This window comes from Loxodonta africana, chromosome 1 (assembly GCF_030014295.1).
Source record: "Loxodonta africana isolate mLoxAfr1 chromosome 1, mLoxAfr1.hap2, whole genome shotgun sequence".
NCBI lineage: Eukaryota > Metazoa > Chordata > Mammalia > Proboscidea > Elephantidae > Loxodonta > Loxodonta africana.
In genome coordinates, this window is record NC_087342.1 from 95,643,524 (window position 1) to 95,667,377 (window position 23,854).

A 23,854-nucleotide genomic window follows, 5' to 3' on the forward strand; every position below is an offset into this window, starting at 1 on the left:
AATTATTTAAAAAAAAACTCACAGTGGAATAGTCATCGGAACATAACCCCTTGGTAAATTGGGGACTACCCGTAGTTTCCTCCATACGTTTTGGAGGAAATTATTTGGAGGTTGAATGGTATTTATCCTAAAATTTTGGACCTACTACGTATAGAGAACCATGCAGGCACCATGGAGGATAAACTATGAGCAGGACAATTTTAGAACCCTGGTAACTTATAATTTACTGAAATTAAAAGAGGGAATATTTTCCAAATTTGCTACAGTGAGTATAAAATATCTTTATAATGGAGAAAAAGACTACAAAAATTGGTTTTGAAAATGTTTTCAGCATGCAAAATTTGCCAAAAATATCTCTGTTTCTGACAAATTCAGCTTTTTCCCACAATGCACACACTGGCTCCAGGATGTGTAATCAGCTGCAGCTTATGGTGACAACAATAGATGCTGAAGTCAGTATAGAGTCTACTTCTATAAGTGTACTACAGCCTCTTATTTTTCCTTTTTTTTTTTTAAGTGCTGTTGCTGGGAATCAATGTTAGAAATATATTTTTATGCACGTTTCTTTCATTCCACTTCTTTAACTCATTCTTTTGTGGATCTATCAGAAGAAATTTGTGTTCTTTCTGCCCTTATGCACATTATTTTACCAGAAATGTCACCGTAGACAGATCTGAGCACCCCTTTGGTCTCAGTTCCCTCATCTCACTGAGGTGGCTTGATAGACCATATCTAAGGTTACTTCCAGGCTTACAAACCTGAAGATATTATAACCTCAAGTCTTACCTCCTTTCATAAAGCCCTTTCTGTGTCCCCCAACAATGTGTGCCAATTTGGCTAGGCCATGATTTCCAGTATTATGTGGCTATCCTCTGGTTTGTCATCTGATGTAATTATTCTGTGTTGTAAATCCTACCTCTATGTTAATGAGGCAGGATTAGAGGCAGTTATGTTAATGAGGCAAGACACATCTACAGGATTAGGTCGTATCTTAAGTCAACCTCTTTTGAGATATAGAAGGGAGAATCAAGCAGAGAGGAGACAGACCTTCTATTACCAAGAAAGAAGAGCTGGGAGCGGAGTGCATCCTTTGGACCTGGGGTCCCTGCACTGAGAAACTCCTAGACCCAGAGGAAGACTGATGACAGAGACCTTCCCCCAGAGCTGACAGAGAAAGCCTTTCCCTGGAGCTGGCATCCTGAATTTGGACTTCTAGCCTCCAAAACTGTGAAAGAATAAATTTCTGTTTGTTAAAGCCATTCACTTTCTATTATAGCAGTACCAGGTAACTAAGACACAAAGTAAACTCACAGAGCTCCATTTATTGCATTAAATCTTTCCCTTCCCCAGGTCTTATATTCTTCGATCATTTACCATGCTGAAGTCTATCACTGTGCAGCTGCATGAGGCTGTTATGATGAGAATCTCATTTTTTTAATGCCTGCACAATCCGTATTAATGGAGTGCAGCAAACTTTTACTCATCCTTCAAAATTCAGATCAGACAATACACTCCTTTCCCACCATTCCCAATTTCTCAATCCAGTCTTAGTCATTCCTCCATTCCTAAGGCATTCTGGACAGGGTTTTTTTTTACAGCACTTATCTCACTATATCCTAATTATGTATTGACAAGTGGGATTCCTTCAGTGGTTTCCACCTTAGTAACAATGACTAACGTTACTGAGCATTTACTATGCACCCAGGTCTGTACCAAGGATGCAATTTACCTACCTTTCCTCATGCAAGTCTCATGAGTTAGGTACTGCTTATTCCCATTTTCTACATGAAGAAACTGACTCTATCAACTTCCCTGTTCCTCAGACATTATATGCTGCTGCTCGATCAGTCCCCAACCTAGGAACAGGAACATCTCCATTCTTCCCTTTCCCCCTCCATTTCCTACATGCAAAGGGATAAGAATGCACACATCCATTGCACAAAGCTTATACACTATAAATTCCATCCCCTCTTTTGAGCCCATTAGATTATAAACCCTATGGGGCAGTTCTACTCTGTCCTATGGGGTTGCTATGAGTTGGTTCAATGGCAACAGGGTAGATTATAAATTACCAAAGCTCTAAAACCGTCTATCCTGCACATAGTTTATCCTCCATGGTGCCTATATGGTGCTCTATACATACGAACCCCACAACTGCTAGGATAAATACCATTCAACCTCCAACCTGCCCAACACAAAATGTATCATTTCAATCCCAACCATCCCACAGTAACTCTAGCAGACTTTTCCTTGCCTCTCAAATCCCCATCACCAGACCACTTCCAGCACATACTTAACTTCTCCTTCTCGGAAGAATGGGGCCATGTGGAAGGTGTTTTCTCAAGTTCTTATCAATATAATTCAGGCTCCAGGTTTTTCCTTTCATCTGCCCTCCAATCTCAGAAGAAAATGTGCTTCTTTCCTAAAGCCTGTCCTAATCATTCCAAATCCACCTGAACTCTGAGCGGCCATCCAGGCATGTTTCCCATCTCCTCCAGTACCTTTAAGAGCTCCCTCTCCAGAGTTCTCAGAAAGAATCCTAGTATCAAAAGGGATCTCACAGATAATTTTTTCTACCATGACATTTTACAGATGAGGTATTGTCCTGTTTAAAACAAAGGAACGCATCTTTCACTTAACTCTGCTGCTTCCCTAGAGTTAATGACCCACATCTTTCCTTGCAGACACCCTGAAGGAGAGATCATTTGCGGCCTTATTTCAACTTGAATTCTCTCCTAAATCTACACAACGTCCATCTTACCACTCTACTGAAATTGCTTTCTAATTCCACTGCACATCCCATCTTCATTATATTTCATTGTTCTAGATGTGACACTATCACCCACCATTCCGGTTTTTTTTTATTGTAATATACACACAACAGCACATATAATATTTCATCATTTTCTACACATACACTTCAGTGACCTTGATTACATTCTTCAAGTTTTGCAATCAAATGATCAAAATTTTCCAAATTATTCCACCACCATTAGCATGTCTTCAATGCACTCTAAGCAAAAAGCCTCTTTCTCCCTCTCTCTCACTCCACTAATTACTTTTGGTTTCTATATATTTGCTTATTTCATATAAGTTATACTATACAGTATTTGTTCTTTTGTGTCTGACTCAGCATAATGTCCTCAAGGTTCATCCATGTTGTAGCATGCATCAGGACTTCATTCCTCTCCATGGTGGAGTAACATTCCACTGTATGTATATACCATATTTGCTAATCCATCATCAGTTGGTGGACATTGTTTCCATCTTTTCGCTATTGTGAATAGTGCTGCAATGCACACTGGTGTACGTAATGTCTGTCTGCATCACTTTCAGGTCCTCTGGGTATATACCTAAGAGTGGAATTGCTCGGTCATACGGTAGAACTATGTTCAACTTTTTGAGGAGCCCGTAAACTGTCTTCCACAGTGGATATACCATTTTACATTCCCACCAGAATGGATAAGGATTCCTGTTTCTCCACAGCCTTGCCAATGCCTAGTGTTTTCTTTTTTTTAATCATTGACATTCTTATGGGGGTGAGATGGTATCTCATATTGTGGTTTTGATTTGCATTTCCCTAATTGCTAAGGACTTTGAGCATTTTTTTCAAGTTTGTCGGCCATTTGAATATCCTCCTTGGTGAAATGTCTGTTCAAGTCCTTCACCCATATTTTCACTGGGTTGTCTTTTTTAAGTTGTAGAAATATTTCATAAATTTTGTATATTAGACTTTTATCAAATGGTTCCCCAAATTTTTTTCCACTCTTTAGGCTGAACAGAAATACTTAATTTTTATAAGGTCTCATTTGTCCATTTTGTCTTTTGCTGCTTGTGCTTTTGCTGTCATATCGGACAGCCCATCACAAAAACCTAGGTCCCACAGATTCATCCCTGTAATACCTTCTATGAATTTTATGGTTTTAGTTTTCAAATTAAGGTCCTTGGTTCATTCTGAATTGGTTTTTATGTATGATGTAAGGGCTGAGTCCTGGTTTATCCTTCTGCATGTGGATACCTAGTTCTTCCGGCACCATTTTTTGAAAAGACTTTTCCTTCTCCAATGGATGAATTTAGTGTCCTTATCAAAAATCAGTTTACCACGTATTTTTATGGATTTATTTCTGTGCTCTCAATTCTATTCCTGTATGTCTATTAATATACCAGTACCAGGCTGTTTTAATTACTGAAGCTTTGTAGTACGGTTTTTTAAATTTTATTTTCAAGTGACAATTTATTTACATTTTCCATATTCATTTCCCAAGCCTTTTCAGTATTTAAGCTTAGATTAATTCTTTTAGCTAAAGAGTAAATCCTAAAAATATGTAGTCATCAAGAATTACATAAGAATTTTAGCATTCGTAGTATGTTCTGAAGTCAGGAAGCATGAGTCTCCCTCCTACTTTAATCTTCTTCTTTAGGATTGCTTTAGCTATTTGGTGTCCCTTGCCCTTCTACATAAATTTGATGGGCTTTTCCACTTCTGTCAAGAATGCTGTTGGAATTTTGATGGGGACTGTACTATTTTATAGATTGCTCTGGGTAATATTGAGATCTTAACTATATTAAGCCTTCCAATCCACAAACACAGAATGTCTTTCCACTTACTTAGGCCCAGCACACCTTTTTTTTTCTCCCTCAGCCCTTTATGATGCTGCCTCTATGATTGCTATGGTGGCTCAGTTTTTCTCTTTGTGTACTTTCTCTCTTGCTGACTTTTCACTTTCTCCCTCTAGGTTCTGAGTCCTGGCTTTTCCCTCCACCTCTAGTTCCACATCTCCAACTGTCAACAGTTCATTTCAGTTCATTACTCAAAATTCTACGTGACAAAAACCAATGTCCCATTTTTCTCCAAAGTCAACTTCTGTTCTAAATTTCCATTTGTCTTGTCACCTGGGATCAAAATTTAAAAGTCATCTTTAACCACAAGCCCCTTTGTCCTTAACATACTCTCGTCACCAAATCTGTCCATTTAACTTGTTCCTTCACTCCATTACCCTGCTGCCATGGCTCTCACATCTAAAACAGCACAGCATTCTCCCAATCTCTTATGAAGGATGATCATGGTTCCCCACTGTGATCAAATCCAAACTCTTCATTCTCTTAATCAAGGCTCTGTACCCTTAATTCCCATCTCTTGCCTTGCTACACCACTAGACACAATTCAGGCTGGCTCATGCACTCGGTCTCCGACATGCAACAACTCATTCCTGCACTCAGTCATGGTGTGTCCTCTGTGCCCTCCCCCCTCCTTCCTACCTCTAAATCTTATCCATTTCTTAAAACCCAAGACTGACTACTTCAGTATTTTGCTCCTAACATGAGGTACCTACAAAATATCATCTTACATTTTTTGTAATTGCTCCATATACCTTAAGTCCTATCTCTTCAATTTTTGTTATCTGATTCCACACAGCACAAGACAAAGAGTCGCCACTTGTTCAACTTAAATGGCTAAAGGTAATTTAATTAATTCATCAGTTTAGAAAAGCGTTCTTCTTGGAGAGCAGGGAACATATCCACAGTTTTAAAATCATCACTCTACCTAGAACAGTGCTTTGCATGAAGTAAGGACTCAAAAAGTACTTGTTAACCAAGATAGAACTTGGGGCCTACAAGATATGTATTTTAAGAAGCATCCTACAGTTTTTGTAAGCTTGGATTTCTCAAAATTCATTTTTTATCTCACCCTTGACACCTACGAAGTTTAAGACACCAAAAATTCACATATTCTCAAATATTCCTTAGGACAATTCTAAAAAGAGAAACTGTAAGTATAAAGTGGGCGGGTGGAGAGGAATGACTATGTTGGAAAGCATTTCATAAAAAATATCTGCTGTGGTGCGACAGATCACTTTTACACGACCTTTCTAGCTGTAGTCTTGTAACTCTCCCCAAATGAGGAGCTTGTGGCCCACCAAAGAGATTGGACAGCTTCCTAATAATGCAAATAGGGTGCATGGCACCGTTGTGGGAGTGGGACCATGCAAGTAAGGTTATGGAATGGTCAGTTTTGCCATCCTGCTAGGCTTAAAATGAGCCATTCCAGAGGCAAAAAGGTGGGACCTCACTACCACCAAGAAGAGCTGCAAGTGGAGTGCATCCTTTGGACCCAGGGTCCCTGCGCTGAGAACCTCCTAGGCCCAGGAGAGAAAGAGAGAGAGAGTACTGTAACACAGGAGACAGTGCGAATGCTAAGAGGCAGCAGCAGGCAAGCAGCAGTGGCAGAGAAACTGTGGCAGCAGAACCAGGAAATTGGTGCGAGACGGCACAGTGGGCTTCCCAGCCCATGGAGCAAGGCACTTACAGTAGCCAGACAGCTGAGTGCCTTCAGGCAGGAGGCCTCCTAGAGGAGTGAGGTGCCTCTGGGCACTTATTGGTGGACTAAAGGGCTTTCTAACACTTGCCCAAGCAGGGCAGAGGCCAGTCCGAGAAGCCCAGTGGCTGAGGGAGAGGCCTACCTGCAGGTAGGGCTGAGTTGTCCTGACTGAAGAACTGCATCCTGAGTCGCTCCTGATCTTGAATTGTAACCTGTTACTTCCCAAACAAACTCCATAACCATGAGCATGGTCTGTGAGTTCTGTGCAGCCACTACAACAAATTAACGAACCCAGCAGAGAAGTAGGAAGTGTGAGAAGGATGGCTGGTGTCAGAACTGATAAAAAATTTGGAGGGTGGAGGTATATTTGACCTCTACCTCAGAGGCATCAGCCTTGGGCTGATGTTGATCTTGATTCCCCTCTCTCCCCCTGAAGTAAGGGAGTTCTGCCATCACTGGGCCATTTTTAATCATCTGCATTCAGGCCAGTATCAGTTACGTTCGTTCTAACTAGATGATTTTTTTGTCATTTAAAACCAATTTTACAAACCTTTGCATGAAGAAATTTTCACCACAATAAATAGAAAATGTTAAAGGCTCCTTCATAAATAAAATGAAAAGACCCTCACACAAAAAAATAAAACATAACAATATTTCTGATTCAACACATTTACATTTCTTCTGGCTACCCAGGCGGTTTATCATTCAAGGTTCTTGGTTGCAAGCAACAAAAGTCATGTCTGGCTGCCTGAAGCCAAAAGGTATTTACCTAAGAAATAATCAAGAAAATTGGAGTGGCAGGGACTGGAGGGCCAGGCTTGGAAAATGGGCCCAAACCACAGGCACTCCAGGGCTGGCAATGCAACCCCTTTCTTTTGTCAGGCTTGGGTATCTGCACAATCTGATGACAAAACCAAAAACTGGTTGCCTCTGAGTCGACTGTGACTCATGGCAACCCCACGTGTTTCAGAGAATAATTGCTCCACAGAGCCTTCGTAGCTACAATCTTTACAGAAGCAGATCGTCAGGCCTTCCTTCCTCAGTGCTGCTGTAGGGTCAAACCTCTAATCTTTTAAGTTAGTAGATGAGTACAATCTGTTTGTGCCACCAAGGGACCTGATGGTAGGTGCTCCATAAATGATGACCTCAGGGAAGGAGAAGGAAACATGGTGGACCACTTGCAGTGCCATGATCCTATGAACAGTGCCCACTACCAAATAATCTGCCCCACCTGGTACCTTTCCTACCACTGAAATCATTACAAAATCATTGAATTACCCTATTTTAAGGTATTCTACTTCACATATCACACTTCATTATACTTCATTATACTTGCTAGCTTAGCTACCTATCACCACTGCTAGGATGCAAGCAACATGAAGGCAGGGGCTATGTCTGTCTTGTTCACCAGAATCCAGCACAGTGCCTGGTGCCCAAGAAACACTGGCTAAATTAACAAACAAATACAACCAACCAGGGTGCAGAAATTCCCATAAGCTGTATCTTGCCACAATCTGCTATAAGTCCAAGTTACAATAAAGCTAGAAATTGCATTTTTCATAGCTTTATATTTATATGTTGTTGTCAGAGCAGAACTGGCCCATAGGGTATTCTTGGCTGTAATCTTCATAGAAGCAGATTGCCAGGTCTTTCTCCCACGGAGCCCTGAGTGGGTTCCAACTGCCAACTTTTCAGGTGCTTAATCATTTGCTCCACCAGGACTCACTTTATAAATGTTCACTTGTGCCACGGAATGGACTGTGTTCTGTATAAGACTTTACTTAATCCTTAAACAATACAACGAAATAAGAAGGTATTATTATTTGTCTCCATTTTACAAATGAGAAAATGAGGCTTAGAGATGTAAAATAATTTGCTCAAGATCACTTGGCTACTGCGTGTAAGAGCCAGGTCTGTCTGACTCCAGGACCCAAGTTCTTTACTACCACAGCCGTCAAAACCCAAATGCCACCCTACAGGGTCTGGGCACGGGGAACAAATATGTAAAGTCAGTCAGACTGTTTTGACAGAGACACACCATATTTCCCAAGGAGTATTTTCACCCCCAAAGAAATATCCTCCCTCCCATTTTTCTTGAAACATGCAGCCCTTTGGTTTATCTTTCATTTTCCTACTTTTGAGAGAAATTACATGGGTATCAGAAATATATGACCTTCCTTTTAACTCTACCCTAAAAAGGCAACAACACCTCAGCCACCACAATACATGTGACAATACTGGGCCCCTGTACCAGGGAGATTACCAAAACCAACCAAACCTGCTGCCGTTGAGTTAATTCTGACTCACGGTGACCCTACAGGACAGAGCAGAACTGCCCCATAGGGGTTTCCAAGGCTGTAAACTTTACAGAAGCAGATTATCACATCTTTCTTCCCCAGAGAGGCCGATGGGTTCGAAACGCTGACCTTTCCGTTAGCAACTGAGTGCTTTGACTACTGACTGCATCACCAGGGCTCCTACGGGGAGATCACAGGGAGTAGAAAAGACTATGGCCAACTAGAGAGGGGTAGAGAGTCCAAGGGGAAGCCACCACTCAGCTCCGGCCAGGGTCATCACATGGGAATGCTGGCTCAATACTGGCACATCTGATTTTTCAAGAGAAATCTAAAGACCAGACTTCTATATGAAAAGTCTCAATATTAAGAAGTTGGTGATTGATTTTAAGAAATAGTTTAAAAAAAATCACCTTGTAACCCAAATGCAGCCATGAGTCATCAGTTTGTGGCCTCTCCCCTATTCTTCTGCCTTTCATGACGCTTTGGGACAAACAGGCTTCCAAAAGCATGAGCAAAAAAAGAAAAAATAGATAAATTGGACCTTATTAAATTAAAAACTTTTGTGCACCAAAGGGCTTTATCAACAAAGTAAAGAGACAAACTACAGAATGGGAGAAAATATCTGGTAACCATATATCTGACAGAGGTTTAATACACAGGATATATAAAGATTTCCTACAACTCTACAATAAAAAGACAAACAACCCAATAAAAAATTGGGCAAAGGACTTGAAAAGAAATTCTCCAAAGATAAGCAAATGGCCAACAGGCATATGAAAAGACACTCAGCATCAATAGTCATGACTACTGTTAGTCGCTGTTCAGTAGTTTCCGATTCATGGTGACCCCATGTATGTCTGAGTAGAACTGTGCTCCATAGGGTTTTCTAGGCTGTGACTTTTCAGAAGCAGACGGCCAGGCCTGTCTTTCGAATGCAAATCAAAACCACAATGAGATGCTACTTCATACCTACTAGGGTGGCTATTACCAGAAAAATCAAAAAGTAACAAGTGTTGGCAAGGATGTGGAGAAATCGAAATCCTTGTGCACTGCTGGTGGGAATACAAAATGGTACTGCTGCTGTGGAAAACAGTTCGGCAGTTCCTCAAAAAGCTAAATACAGAATTACCATGTGACCCAGCAGTTCCTCTGCTAGGTGTATACCCAAAAGGTTTGAAGGCAGAGACTCAAACAGATACTTGTACATCAATTTTCACTGCGGCATTACTCACAAAAGCCAAAAGGTGGAAATAATCTGTATCCATCAACAGATGAATGGATAAACAAACTGTGGTTTATACATACAATGAAACATGATTCAGCCATATAAGAGAAATGAAGTTCTGATACCTGCTACAAAATGGATAAACCTTGAAAACATTACACTGAATGAAATAAGTCAGACAAAAAAAAGGACAAATATTGTATCATTCCATTTCTATGAAATATCTAGCATAGGCAAATGTTTAGAGATGAAAGTAGACGGACTGTCAGAAGAATAAACAAATCTGTCTTGGAAGAAGTACAGCCACAATGCTCCTTAGAAGCGAGGATGACGAGACTTCGTCTCATGTACTCTGGACATGTTATGAGGAGGGACCGGTCCCTGGAGAAGGACCTCATGCTTGGTAGAGGGTCAGCAAAATAGAAGAAGATCCTCAACAACATGGACTGACACAGTAGCTGCAACAATCAGCTCAAACATAGCAATGATTGTGAGGATGGCTCAGGATCGGGCAGTGTTTCATTCTGCTATACACAGGGTCACTATGAGTAAGAATCAACTTGCTGTAACATAACGACAACAACAAGGGCTGGGGGGAGGGGAAATGGGTAGTTAGTGCTGAATCCCCCAAAAAAACCCAAACCCGTTGTTGTGGAATCGATTCCGACTCATAGCGACCCTGGAGGATAGAGTATACTGCCCCATAGAGTTTCCAAGGAGTGTCTGGTGGATTCGAACCGCCGACCTTTTGGTTAGCAGCAGTAGCTCTTAACCACTACGCCACCAGGGTTAGTGCTGAAGGCATACTGATATTTATGTATGGGGTGATGAAAACTTCTGGAAATGGATAGCGGTAATGGTTGTACAACATGGTAAATATTAATGTCACTGAATTACTCACTTAAAAATGGTTAAAATGGTAAATGTTTTTGTTATATATATTTTATCACAGTAAAATTTAAATAAAAATTAAAAAATAAAGCTCTCTGACTTTGAATAGCCTGGCTGGCCCAAAGTCCTCCATGTGGAATATTCTTCCTGAACTACCCAAATCCAACTAAGCCAGCCAGGTCTGGCCCCACATGCTTCATACCATCTTCCCTGATACTTCAGCTCATCTTTACAGGCTCCTCCAATTCCTATAAACTCTCCTCTCCATCACTTCTCTAATTATTTTAAACTCTAAATTGCACCTTGCCAACAGACTGAAGCTCTTCAAGAGCTTAGATGCTGTATTCTACACACTTAAACGCCTCAGTTTTAAGTATTCTTTCCAGATACCACAAATTACTTCTGTAATTAAAAAGTAACTCCCACTTGAAAGAAAAATCACAGGTAGTGCTGGCAAAAGGATGATTCGATGCTAGCTCCTTGTCCCATAGTTGTTGACCTATGAAAATACCACAGAAATGCAATTGCTACACACAGAAACTCTCTAGATTATTCTCCTAGTTCATTCTACCAACAAAATCTAAAAGCTTTGTCATATTATTAAAAGCAGACTACACATACTGCACAGCCTCCCAGGAAGAATTCAACACCACAGTGACAGATGTAAAAGCCCGGAGTCAGTAAATGATGACTAAACATAACTCTACCAAGTCTTTTCTGCAAAAAGAAAGCAAATGAAAAAATTAATCAAAACAAATTTTAAGCATAATCGTAATGACCAAATATTTCATATATTAGTTCAAGTTACTCACTCACAAAAAGCATTTTATAACAGCACGTAACTTTTCTTAAAGCACTTTAAATTAGGATTCTTAAATATTTTTCAGAAAATCACTATTCTTCCTCCTTTTAATAGAAGTATAAGCACTGCATGTCTGAGTTCATTGCTGTTCATCACCATACACTAAGCTGCTCTTATAAAGCACATCAGAAATGTGTTCAATAACCAACACAGAGAAAAGACTTTCCAGGCAGTTCTTTAAAAAGGACTTGATTGTTTTATGAACAAAGAGATCAACTGACAGTGTACAAAGAAAAGCTTTTAAGGGATCATTTCTATGTTTATAATACTCTTGTTATCTTTTAACAGTTTTTTACTTGCTTTAAATTTAAATTTTTGTTCCTTTTATAATTTTTTTTTTTAACATGTTCTCTGATACATGAAGTAAAAACTCATTCTCTTTCTCTCTTTTTGGAAATGCTCACAAAATACACCAACATAAGAATGCTTTATGACACTTGAGCTGTTAACTTTCCATTTTGAAACTGAGTTAAAAGGCTTTCTAAACTAAGAATTTTTCAAAGCATTACTGGATAAAGCACACAAAAAGGTCTGATCTGATCCTTATTCATAAACTTCATAAACATGAAACTTACCCTGATATGTAAACCAGATTTGCTGAAACAGTCTATTTTTGCTTAACTGCACTAAGAAGGAAGCAGCAGCATAAACAATTCAAACAATAAAATATTAAAAAAAAAACTTATATTTGGTTTGCAAACTTTTGGAGCTTACATTCATTTGAACACAGATGTATCATTCTAGGAAAGTTTCCCATTTCAAATAAAAAAAAAAAAAGAGGTTACACTGAGATGATCTTTTTCAACAAGTTTTCACACACCCAGCTCTTGCTGGCATTTGGGGAGCTGGAAGAAGAGATACGAAAGAATTTTAAGGCATGTCTCTGTCTCAGGGGAAGGTGAAAAGACACAATTCCACCCAGAATTCTATCTGCTCCCCATTCCACGGCTGGAGATGAAGGCACACAGCTAAAGCCTATCAGGCTCAAACATTACAAACATTACCTTGAGAAGAAAGGTGTTTTGGCTTAAAAGACACCTTTGTAGAAAGCAGTCTAAATAATGAGGCAGTTTAGGAATCAGCAAACCCAGTCCGACCCAGATAAATGCTAAGCTGCTTTTTAGGGGCTTATAGGCCAGTTAGGCGACGGGCTACCAGCCCACTGCCAGGACATTCTCAGACTCATAAGAACTGCACCTACACACACATACCCCACATCACTCCATTCCCAGCAATTCTCTACTCTAGAAGAATCTCTGATACTTAAGGTAACCAAACCTCGATAAATCTAGGTAAGTGTTTAAAAAGCACAGATGACTCAAGTGTCCTAGTTCAATTAAATTTCCAGGAAAAACTGGCAAACCTTTGCTCTGTTAAGCAAAAAATGTCCCCCAGTCTTTAGTTTGCAATGCACTCAACACTAACTTTTATAAGCTAACTACCTACTAGTGTGCAAGTAGCCTGCTAAACACACACACACAGAAAGAATATACAAGAAACTGGTAACAACGGTAGAATTTTGGGTAAGGTGGCTAGGGAAGACACGTGGAAGGGAGAACTTACCTTTCATTCAATACTCTTTGTACCTTTTCAGTTTTGCACTGTGTGCACGTATCACTTATTCAAATGAGTCTTTCTGACTAAACTGCCCCAAGAAGAGTGTGAAGAAACTTTAGGGTTGTCACACAAAGCATTCTCTTATTTTTCATGGAGCTGCTTCTTCCCTTTTCCGCCTTCCTTCTCTCTCACATCTCAAATTTTCCTCGGGTCCTTTCAGACTTACCTCTTAAAAAGGTTATAGCACTGCACTTTACTTTCACCTTTACATGAACACAGCTTTTTAAAAAACTCTCAACTATCATATTCACCCCTCTCTCTCATTCAAGGGAAAGGTTAGTTTGCTTGCTTGCTTTAAGCAACAGGGGCAGGGCAAAGTAAAGGAGAATCAGGAAAACTGGAGGGACAACAAGGCCCCGCATGATCTAGCCCCCGCCCAGCTCTCCAACATCTCCCACCACTCTCCCCAGTCTTGGGCTTCCAGCTACACTGGCCTGCTTTCTATTTCTCTATGTCAAACTCGTGCCTACCTTGGGGCCTTTGTAACTTCCCTTCCCTCTGTCTTGGCAATCAGGGACCATCCAACAGAAACTTACGAACCCCCCCATCATAAGTATACGACATAACTTATTTTCCACCCAGCACTCACTGCAACCTAAAATCATCATGTTCACTGATTTATTTACTCACTTATTGTCTCCCTGCACCAGTAGCATATGCTCCACAAGAGCAAGGGCTTTCATTCTTTGTATACCACTGTGTCACCCGAACAGTGTCCAGCCCGATAAGTAGGCATTCAATAAGTTTGTGGAACAAATGAGTGAATGAATGAAGGAAGAATGAACAGTTTTTCCCATTCACAGGATTAGGAAGCAAAGGCTTCAGGAAGGCTGGGGAAAAGATTGTGGCTATTCTTGGGCAATTTCCACGTTACTTTCGGAGAGAAATTCTCGAGGTGGGTTCACGGACGTTTTCTTGGGTGTTGAGAGGATTTCACTCAGGAAGTTGACTTCAAGCATATATTTCATTACTAAATTTTAAGCTTGACAATTTTATTTCCAAATTCACCTTCTTACTCTTTTTTGCCTGTGATAGTTCTATGTTCTCCATTTCACATCTCATATACCATAAATCAAATGCTTCAAGACTCTACACTACAAAATTTACATGGTGTTTCTCTCACCTGGATCTAAAGAACAAGATGATGATGACAGGAAAATTTTATAACTACTCCTACCAACCCCCATCTCAACAACTACTCTAATATTAGCTACCTTTAGAATCCAGATTTGACATACATTGTTGGCTATGAACCACTATCAACAAGTCATTAAATCAGTACCTACCTTCTTAAAGAATCCAGACTTACTGGACCTATTGAGACTGGAGGAGTTCGCCAGACTATGGCCCTGAGTTAATCTTCAAATCTTGAATTGAAACTATTCCCTGAAGTCAACTTCAAACTAAGTAACAGCTTAGCCCCAAGAGTAAAGACTGTCACCCTTCAGTACTGTGTTTAAAAAAAAAAAAATCTATATAAGACCAAAGGGTCAACATCTATTTTAAAGCACAGAAGAGAAGGTTGGGGGGCCAGGGATATTAAATAAATGGAAGTGAAACAACTAGAACAGAAATATGAGAACGTTGGCCCAATGTGAAGAATGAAACCAATGTCACTGATCATTATGTCTATATCTGTGGAATTGGAGCAAGTTTTGCTGTGTATATTTTCACCAAAAAAAAAAAAAAAGTACCTACCAACTGATTAGTTTGTTTGTATTTACTTATTAACAGGAGGTTCCAGGCTATCAGCAAACAGAAATCCTCCGCCCTCAGGTACTGTATCACCAGGGTTGGGGAACAGTACATTATATCAATCACACAACACAAATCCTATGAGATGGCACAGGCTCTCCAGTTCAACATCTCAAAGAAACCTTCAGCTTCCTATCACATGACTATCCAATAAGATTCAGAAAAGATTTACAATCTAAGGCACATACACTGCCAGGCAGGCTAATATCAAGACTGTGAGAGACCCTGTAACTAAGACACCAGAAATTAGGGAAGAGGTCGGAAGCTTCTCTGGAACACATACACCAATGCATTGCTGGTAGACAGTAAAATCACTGTGTTTTAGCTTCTATCACTTTTTCCACCTGATTGTAAACTTTCTGAAAGCAGGGAACATATTTTTTTTTTAATAAAAATATGTTCATTTATTCACTGAAAAATAATACTGAGTATCTACTACATTCTAGGCACTGGAGATAAAGAAGGGAAAATACACACACACACACACAATCTCTACCCTCATGGACTAGCTTACATTCTGGTGAAAGGAAACTGACAATAAACAAATAAATACAATATGTCTGGTGATGATAAAAAACCCATTGCTGTCGAGTCAATTCCAACTCACAGTGACCCTACAGGACAGAGTAGAACTGTCCCATAAGGTTTCCAAGGAGCGCCTGGTTGATTCGAACTGCCGGCCTTTTGGTTAGCAGCCAAAGCTCTTACCCACTATGCCACTAGGATTTCCGGTGATAAGTGCTGCCAAGAAAAAAGAAGCTTAAGAGACCTAGTGACAGTGGACTGGTATTTTACATACGATGATCATGAAAGACCTGTCTGATAAGGTGATAATTAAACAAAAACCTAAAGTGAGGGAGCAAGCCATGCAGGTAACGTGGGGAAGAAACAGCCTGGAAGCCAGTGTGGCTGGAAGAGAGGGCTAAGTAAGAGGGAGAACGGTGGGAGGTGAGGTCAGAGCCATGGCAGGGCCATGAGATCATGCAGGGCCTTAGAGGTCACAGTTAAGACTTTGGATTTACTCTGACACAGAACACCTCTAGAGGGTTTTGAGCCCAGGCAGGACATGATGTGACTTATGTGAGAAGCAATGTCTAGCAGCTGTGGAAGAAAAAAATAGAGCGCAAGGCAGAGCAGGGAGACCAGATAGGAAGAAACTACAAAGGTCCAGGTGAGCAGCAATAATATAAAGCAGCATGATGGAGGATGGAAAAATATGGCTGGGTTCAGGATTTGCTGCCAGATTAGATGTGGGAAGGAGAAAGAGAAACAAAGAATGGCTCCAAGGTTTCTAACCGGAGCCACTATCTGTAGGAAGACAGGGAAGACTGAAGAAAAATCAGGTTTGGTTTTGGTGGACGGAACAGAGATCCAGTTTGGGCATTTTATTTTGAGATGACTATCAGATATCCAAATGGAAATATCAAGTAGACTGTAAGGTATATAAATTCGGGAGAGAGGTCAGGCCTAAAAATGAACATTTGAAAGTAATCAGTATAAAAATGGTAGGATTGGATGAAATCACCTGCTGTATGGGGTGGGGCGGGGGGAAGAGGAAGAAAAGGTTCAAGGATTGTGCCCTCGTGAATCACAATAAGAAGAAGTCATGAAAATAAAGAAGAATCTATAATACAATGAGACCGAGGAGCAACCAGAGGGGGAGGGAAGAATTAGAGAGATGCCCCAGAAGCCAGGCAAAGAAAATGTTTCAAGAACACAGGGTTTTCAAAAAGGAAGGAATGATTAGGTAGCACAAGGAATGAGGGCTGGCCACAGGATTTATTAACTTGGAAGTTACTGTTTATCCTGTAAGAGAGAGGCTTCAGAAGAATGGGAGAGAAGAGTGCCTAACTGAAGTGAACTCAAGAAAAAATGGGAAGAAGGCAAGTACAGACAGCAAGCACAGAGAAGCTTTGCTATAAAAGGGACGAGAGAAATGAGTGGTAGCTGGAGAGAATACTGGGTCAAGGGAACTTTTTTTTTTGCACCATTACAAGGGGTCTATATTTCCCCTGTATTTTTTTTTTTTGTACTTTAGATGAAGGTTTACAGAACAAACTGGTTTCTCATTAAACAGTACACATATTGTTTTATGACACTGGTTAACAACCCCGCAACATGTCAACACTCTCCCTTCTTGATCTTGGGTTCCCTGTCACCAGTTTTCCTGCCCCCTCCTGCCTTCTAGTCCATGCCCCAGGGCTGCTGTGACCCTTTAGTCTCGTTTTGTTTTATGGGTCTGTCTAACCTTTGGCTTAAGGGCGAACCTCAGAAGTGCCTTCATTACAGAGCTGAAAGGGTGTCTGAGGGCCATACTCTTGGGGTTTCTCCAGTCACTATCAGGCCAGTAAGTCTGGTCTTTTTTGTAGGTTAAAATTTTGTTCTACATTTTTCTCCAGCTTTGTCCAGGACTCTCTATTGTGATCCCTGTCAGAGCAGTCAGTGGTGGTAGCCAGGCACCATCAAGGGAGCATTTTTTTAAGATGGGAAATAGTACAGCCTGTCTGACCTGGACATGACAAGGTGGAGAAGGAAAAGCAGTGTGCAGAAGCGATGGGACAGCTGTAAGCTGAGGCTGCCAAGTGGGCAGGAGGGGATGAACAGAGTGCACAGCAGGCAGAGGGGTCAGCTCTGTGAGGGACCACACTCTTAGTCATCTGTGTATTACCAGGGTAACACACAAACCCAAAAAACTAGGCAAAATCCTTTGCTGTGAAGTCGATTCCGACTCATGGTGACCCCACGTGTTGCAGAGTAGAACTCCTCCACAGCGTTTTCAAGGCTGTAACCTCTCCAAGGCTGACTGCCAGGCCTTTCTTCTGAAGCGCCTCTGGACCAGTTCAAACTGCTGACCTTTCAGTTCACAGCCGAGTGCTTTAACCACTACACCACCAGGGCTCACTGTATGAAGACTAGTCCATAGTAAGAAAAAAAAAAAACACACATCCATTGCTGTCGAGTTGATTCTGACTTATGGCAACCCCATGTGCTACACAGTAGAACTGCTCCACAGGGTTTTCAAGGCTGTGATCGCTCAGCAGCTGACTGCCAGGCCTTTCTTCCACAGCACCTCTAGACAGGTTCAAACCACGAACCTTTGAATTAGCAGTCGAACACTTAACCATTTGCACCACCCAGGGACACTTAGTACATATTAAAACCACCCTCCCCCCGCCAAAACTAACTCATTGCCATCGAGTCGATTCCGACTCACAGAGACCCTGCAGGACAGAGCAGAACTGCTCCATAAGGTTTCCAAGGAGCGGCTAGTACATACTAGGGCTCTCAAAAACTGTGCACTGAAGGAATGAATAAACAAACATTCTTGAACAAAGGCCCTTCTTCTTGCACTAGGCTATGAAGAAAGATATAGATTGCATCACACACAGTAGATACACCACACTCTCTTTATTGAGAAATGAGAATCATCCAAAAGCAAAAAAGTAGGATGAGGGCAAGAAGAAGAGAGGAATAGAGATTACAGTATGACTTCAGACCAGAATTCACATTTCGGGAAGTATTAGTAGGCAGAAAATGAGAGAAATGACTAACTGACTAAATGGTAGCAGGCAGGCAGAAGGGGAAGCAAAAAAAAAAGGCTCCAGGAAAGATTTTAAAAAACGCAGAGCAGCAATGCCAATCAGATGACTGGGTCAATGTACCCACCATGATCTCAGAGCAGTGTAATACTGGACCACGACAGAGAGAATGCTACAAAAGGTCTCTCTAACTAGACTAATCTCAAGGAAGCCCTTTGTCATGGTTGTTGCCTCTGGGATTCCCACCTGTGCCTTACTCCCCTCTCTAGAGCCTGCCGGAAGGTGTGGCCTGCAGTGATGTCCTTCTATCTGCTCCTCTGGGACATTTTTACTGACACTCAGGCCACCAAAGCTTCAATGTCATTCAACTCTCCATCCAACTTGGTGAGCTTAAGGATCTGAGAAAATGAGAGGCAGCTCCCCCTTGCCAAGAGATGCAGGGCTCCTGGAGAAATGCTTGAAAGAGAAACCTAACTCTCTTAAGGACAGTTTTGTCCTTTCTTTTTAAAAGCAGGTTTAATGCACAGGGAAATATAACTGACACCCTTTTGTTGTTGTTGTCAGTTGCCGGTGAGTTCTGACTCATGGCAATCCCATGTACCGCAGGGTAGAAGTATGCTCCATAGGGTTTTCAAGGCTGTGATCTTTGAGACGACCATGTGCTTCTTGGCAACTCTATGGGGCAGTTCTATTCTGTCCTACAGGGTGGCTATGAGTTGGAATCGACTCAACAGCAATCAGGTTTTTTTTTTTTTAATCTTTCAGAAACAGATCATTCGAAGCTCCTGTAGGTGGATTCGAGCCTTTCGTGTAGAAGTCAAGTGCTTAACCATTTAAATGCGCCACCCAGGGACTTGTGACATGATCCTATTAGTGCTCTTTTTTTTTCCCTGAATGAAAAACGGTCCTTTAGGAGCAGCTTTAACTTCTCCAGGTTCTGTAATGCCATCTAATGCATATTCTGTATCACTGGCCTTTCTAAGAGACTATTTCACACTCTTAGATATTTTAACTGTCTAAAATTCATGTTACACACACCACCTCCCCTCCACAGAGTACACAGAGTATGAGCAAGCCCACCCCCTATGTCTCCCACTTCCTGTCATCACAGATATTCCATAAAAGGAAAAGAGTGGGGGAAGAGGGAAAATCTCACTGGAAGTGCTTAGGAGGGCCAAAGTTGAATAAGATGACAAAGATGAATGTCATATTACCAAGTTTAGGGAAATAAAATCTTACTCAAAAACTAAGTTTTGGTCTTTAATTCTGTTTATGATAAAATATTAACCAGAGAATATGGCAGACTAAAAGACATAAACGTGTATTTATTTGCTAACCTTTGTTTGTAGGGCCAAGATCTTGTCTTAAGTATGGGGCTGCTGCTGATCTGCAAGCTTTCTTTCATATACCACATTCATAATGTGACCTATGTTTTCCAGTTCTAGTTTCTATAAACAACAAAAATCTGAAAACATTCGTGAAGTAATCTATGTGCAAAGTCCTACTGTACTTTTAAGATTCCCTCCCCAATCTTTTCCAGTTTACTTATCCTATATAACTAGCAGTAATTTCTTTCAGTGACTTATATTTACCGAGTCTTTCCCAAGCATTTGAAATATTTTTCATACAACCTTTCTTTTTGTGCTCAAATTTCACTGGTTTACACAGTATTTAATTAAACTACATAATTATAACGGCAAGTTCAATGAACATAACAGACATAGGAATAAATACAACTGACTCTTGGTAAGTACAAGTTTCAGTAGTTGGGAGGCCACATGGTCAGGATACAACCAGATCCAGGCTGCGTGCCAAATACCAAGCTTTCGGTGTACCAAGTTAGTTCAAGTAGAGGTTGGTTAAGAGACTGTCTACTATACATCAGGTTCAAAGTACTGTAATAAATGTTATCACAAATATCCAAAACTTTCAAAGATTTCAATTTATCAGAATATTAGTAACAATAGAACTTTTAACTGGTAGAATTTTCTTGCTGTTAATCTCATCTATCAACAGGAAAACAAGCGAGAGATCTGGAGGACAGGGAACTCATTTTCATCATGTTATTTCTCTACCTCTCCCACTAGATTCTGCTTCCCTGCATGTTGGTCATCTCCTCTGTATCACAGAACCTGGCACTCAATGAGTGCTCAATAAATGCTTGCTGAATAAGTTCACACATCCCAAACTGGATCAATATTTCAGCCACTATAACTGCTGGCTTGGTAGATTAAATTTTCTGGGGCTAAAAACACAGAATGCTAGAAGGTTTGATTCATGGTCAATTATCTTCTAATGTGTTCATCTCTTTTTCTTCCATTGTATGTATGTTTCCTGACACTGGTTAATTAAATTTATAAATCAGGGTTCTGTTTATACTAACCTTACTGTTATATTAATGCTAATAATATTCAGTAAACTATTCTATCTTGATTAAAGGCACTGGTGTCCATTACAAAATAAAATTGGGTTGAATGTGTTATTAAATTTGGATTTCATATTCCCAAAAAGTATAGCAGCTAATGCTTCCAACTGTTGACACTTTTAATGAGAACATAAAACTTCTCCTGGAACTAACAAATTACTTCCCTTCTCAACACATTTATATAATCTGAGAATTGAAAAACACCCTAGAGATTATTTTGTGGTCTGAAATCTCTTCCAATTAAGGAATCACATCTAAAACTACTCAACATTTTGAACAAGGAGGAATGTTTATCTTTAAATCCCACGTGACACGGTGCTACATAGTAGGTTCTTAATACTTGCTTGTTTAATTGAACTGAACAAGTCTAAAGTGGGCCCATTTCATTAATTTTCTTGCTCTTCCCAGGCTTTAGCTGTAACACCCACTGAATCTGTAATTAAAGATTTGCATGAATCTTCTGCTCATTAACCAACGTTCAAAAACAAATTCAGTGGAGGAAACTCCATGATCAGCCAAATGTTTAAATCCATTGAAAAAGCTTTTTAACAGTTTAAATTTTTAAGCGAGCTGGCAGGTCCCATGCCTGGTCTGACTTGAGCGAAGAGGTGGGGAAGCCTGCAGATTCAAGTAAGCATGTAACAAGTGCTAACGCTACTAATGTCAACACTTAATAAAACTTTAACAGGAAATGGAAAATCAAGTCTTCCTGAGTTTGCTTATGACCTATAGTTTTCAATTTATCCAAAATACTCACATGTTCTCAATTTCTAGTTTTTTTTTTTTTTAGCAAATCAAGTCTTGCATCCTTCATACAACTAAGTAACACAGCCTTTCTTATAACTGGAATGTTCACAAACTTAATCACAGTACTTTAATAGGACATGTTATTACGCTAATTATTTCTCCCTCCAGTTAACAGCCTGTGATCCCACCTGATTTCCCAGAACATAATATGATAATAAAGAGAACAAAGCCTCTGAAGGAGTAACCACCACCAATAATTTTACTTTATTCGAGTATGTATTACAAAACAGTGTTCTTACTACTTCTGTTTTGGGGACTTTTACATTTGCTGCGATACAAAGTATACATTCCCAAATCCTGTTCCCTTCTGTTTTGCTGAAAGGGAGCACACAGGATCCCTCAACAGCACAATTAGTGCTTCACTAACTCCTTTTTTTTTTCTTCAGGCAATAATTTAAATTCCCACTTCCTCCTAAATCTCTCTGGACAGCAGCTCCTGGCAATCCATCTGTCCCTTTCATCACAGCTTCTTTTCATAACTAACGGGTCAAGTTCCTTTCCCCATTTCAACCCGATGCACTGTACTGCAGCCTTGCCACCACAGCCCACTGAACGCAGGAATATAACATATTCAATTTCACTGTCCTTCATTGTTCCCAGTTTAACTGCCATTTTACCATCATGCACACACGAGAAACGCGTTCCCACAGGCATCTTATGAATTTCCAAAGCAGCTATTCTTTGTGGATTTACAAAACATGTGCCTTCCCCGAATTCCCTTCATCACCACAGAAACGGCTTTGGGAGGCCCAGATTTCCTTTTTTTTTTTTTAAGTACCCTCAGCAAAAAGGTTCTAAGCATTTTAATTTTTCTAGCAAATTTAATCCTAAAGGCTTTCTTTTAGTGCAGTGGACGACGTCTGGGCGAAGATCTTCAATACGGACTTTGGCGTTTCCAATCAAAATGAAAAATTATCAGGCCACGAAGATTACTTTATCAAATGTCCTTTTCTTCTCAGGCTACCCCATAAGGGCTACTCAGCGCACTACTCAACAGCTGGCTTTGGCTTCTGCACAACGCCCTAAATCTCCCTACCCGCCCCCCTCCCCTGGGCTCACAGACACACATAATCCCCGGGCAAATCCCAAACCTGCCAGTGAAGCGGACTCTTTCTCCGCCACAAAGGGCCCGCCTGGGCCTCGTGCACCGCGGCCTCCGCACACATGTGCCGGACTGACAAGTGCGGAGCTGCCCCTCCAGGATCAAAAACTGGGGGCCTGGACCGGTAACCGCTGTCTTCCCCAGCCACTGCCTTCACCCCGCGGTCAGCCTCCCCGATGACAACCGGCGGCTGTGCGGGTCCCCCCCATCCCGGCCAGTCCTCCACGGCCACGCTAAAACCCACTTCCCCTCCGCCGCACCATCTCTTCCCCTCTCCTTCGCCTCAGAAATTCCGTCGGAGCTTCGTCCGGGCCCCAGAGAGGCGACCCTGCCCGCGGCCGGGCACACCCTCAGCCGGCGGCGCGCCCCCTGCGCCCGGCCTGAGGAGGCCCCCGACCCCGCGAGCCCCCAGCCGGGCTGCTCACCTCCTCCTCGCTCTCGCTGCGGAAACACAGGCACGCGGCCCGCTTCTTGTAGCCATCGCCGTCATAGGTGCGGGTCTGGTTCGACTTGAGCTTCATCATCCTCCGGGCCCGGGTGGGGGTGCGGTGCGGGTCGCGGGAGTCGAGGGGTGGGGTGCCCGCTCCGGACGGCCGCGCGCGCGCGCCCCCGGCTCGGCCAAGAGAAGCAGGGAGGGGGAGCCGCTTCTCCGCTACAGGGCTCCGCCGCTGTCCCGCCGCGGCCGCCTCATTCCCCCCGGCCCAGGCCCCGCGCCGCCGCCGCCGTCACGGCTGCCGTCGCCGCCGCCGCCGCGGCCGCCGCCCCCTCTGCCACCGCCACCCCCGACGACGACCGCGCCGCCATCTTGGGCGCGCTGCGTCAGCGGCGTAAGGACGCGCCGGCCTGCGGGACGGCCGCGCGCTGGCAGCGCACAGCGGGTTCGGGAATCGCACCCTCCCAGTCCGCGCGGCGTAAACGAGCGAATGGAATGAGGGCCACGCGACTAGGCGGCCGCTACGCTGGGAGCGTAGGCACGGGGGCGGGGGGCGGGCGCCTAGGGAACCCGGGGAGAAAG

General features: G+C 41.9%; 1 protein-coding gene across 1 annotated transcript in view; it reads right to left on the reverse strand.

The window, feature by feature from the left end:
- Positions 1 to 23,470, reverse strand: part of NUDT3 (nudix hydrolase 3) — a 97,754-nt gene extending 74,284 nt beyond the window's left edge. Inside the window, exon 1 of the mRNA XM_064284723.1 lies at positions 23,265 to 23,470. Coding sequence (XP_064140793.1) covers positions 23,265 to 23,363 — 99 coding nt within the window. The 5' untranslated portion in view covers positions 23,364 to 23,470. The remainder of the gene's footprint in view (positions 1 to 23,264) is intronic.
- Between the last annotated feature and the right edge of the window lie 384 nt (positions 23,471 to 23,854).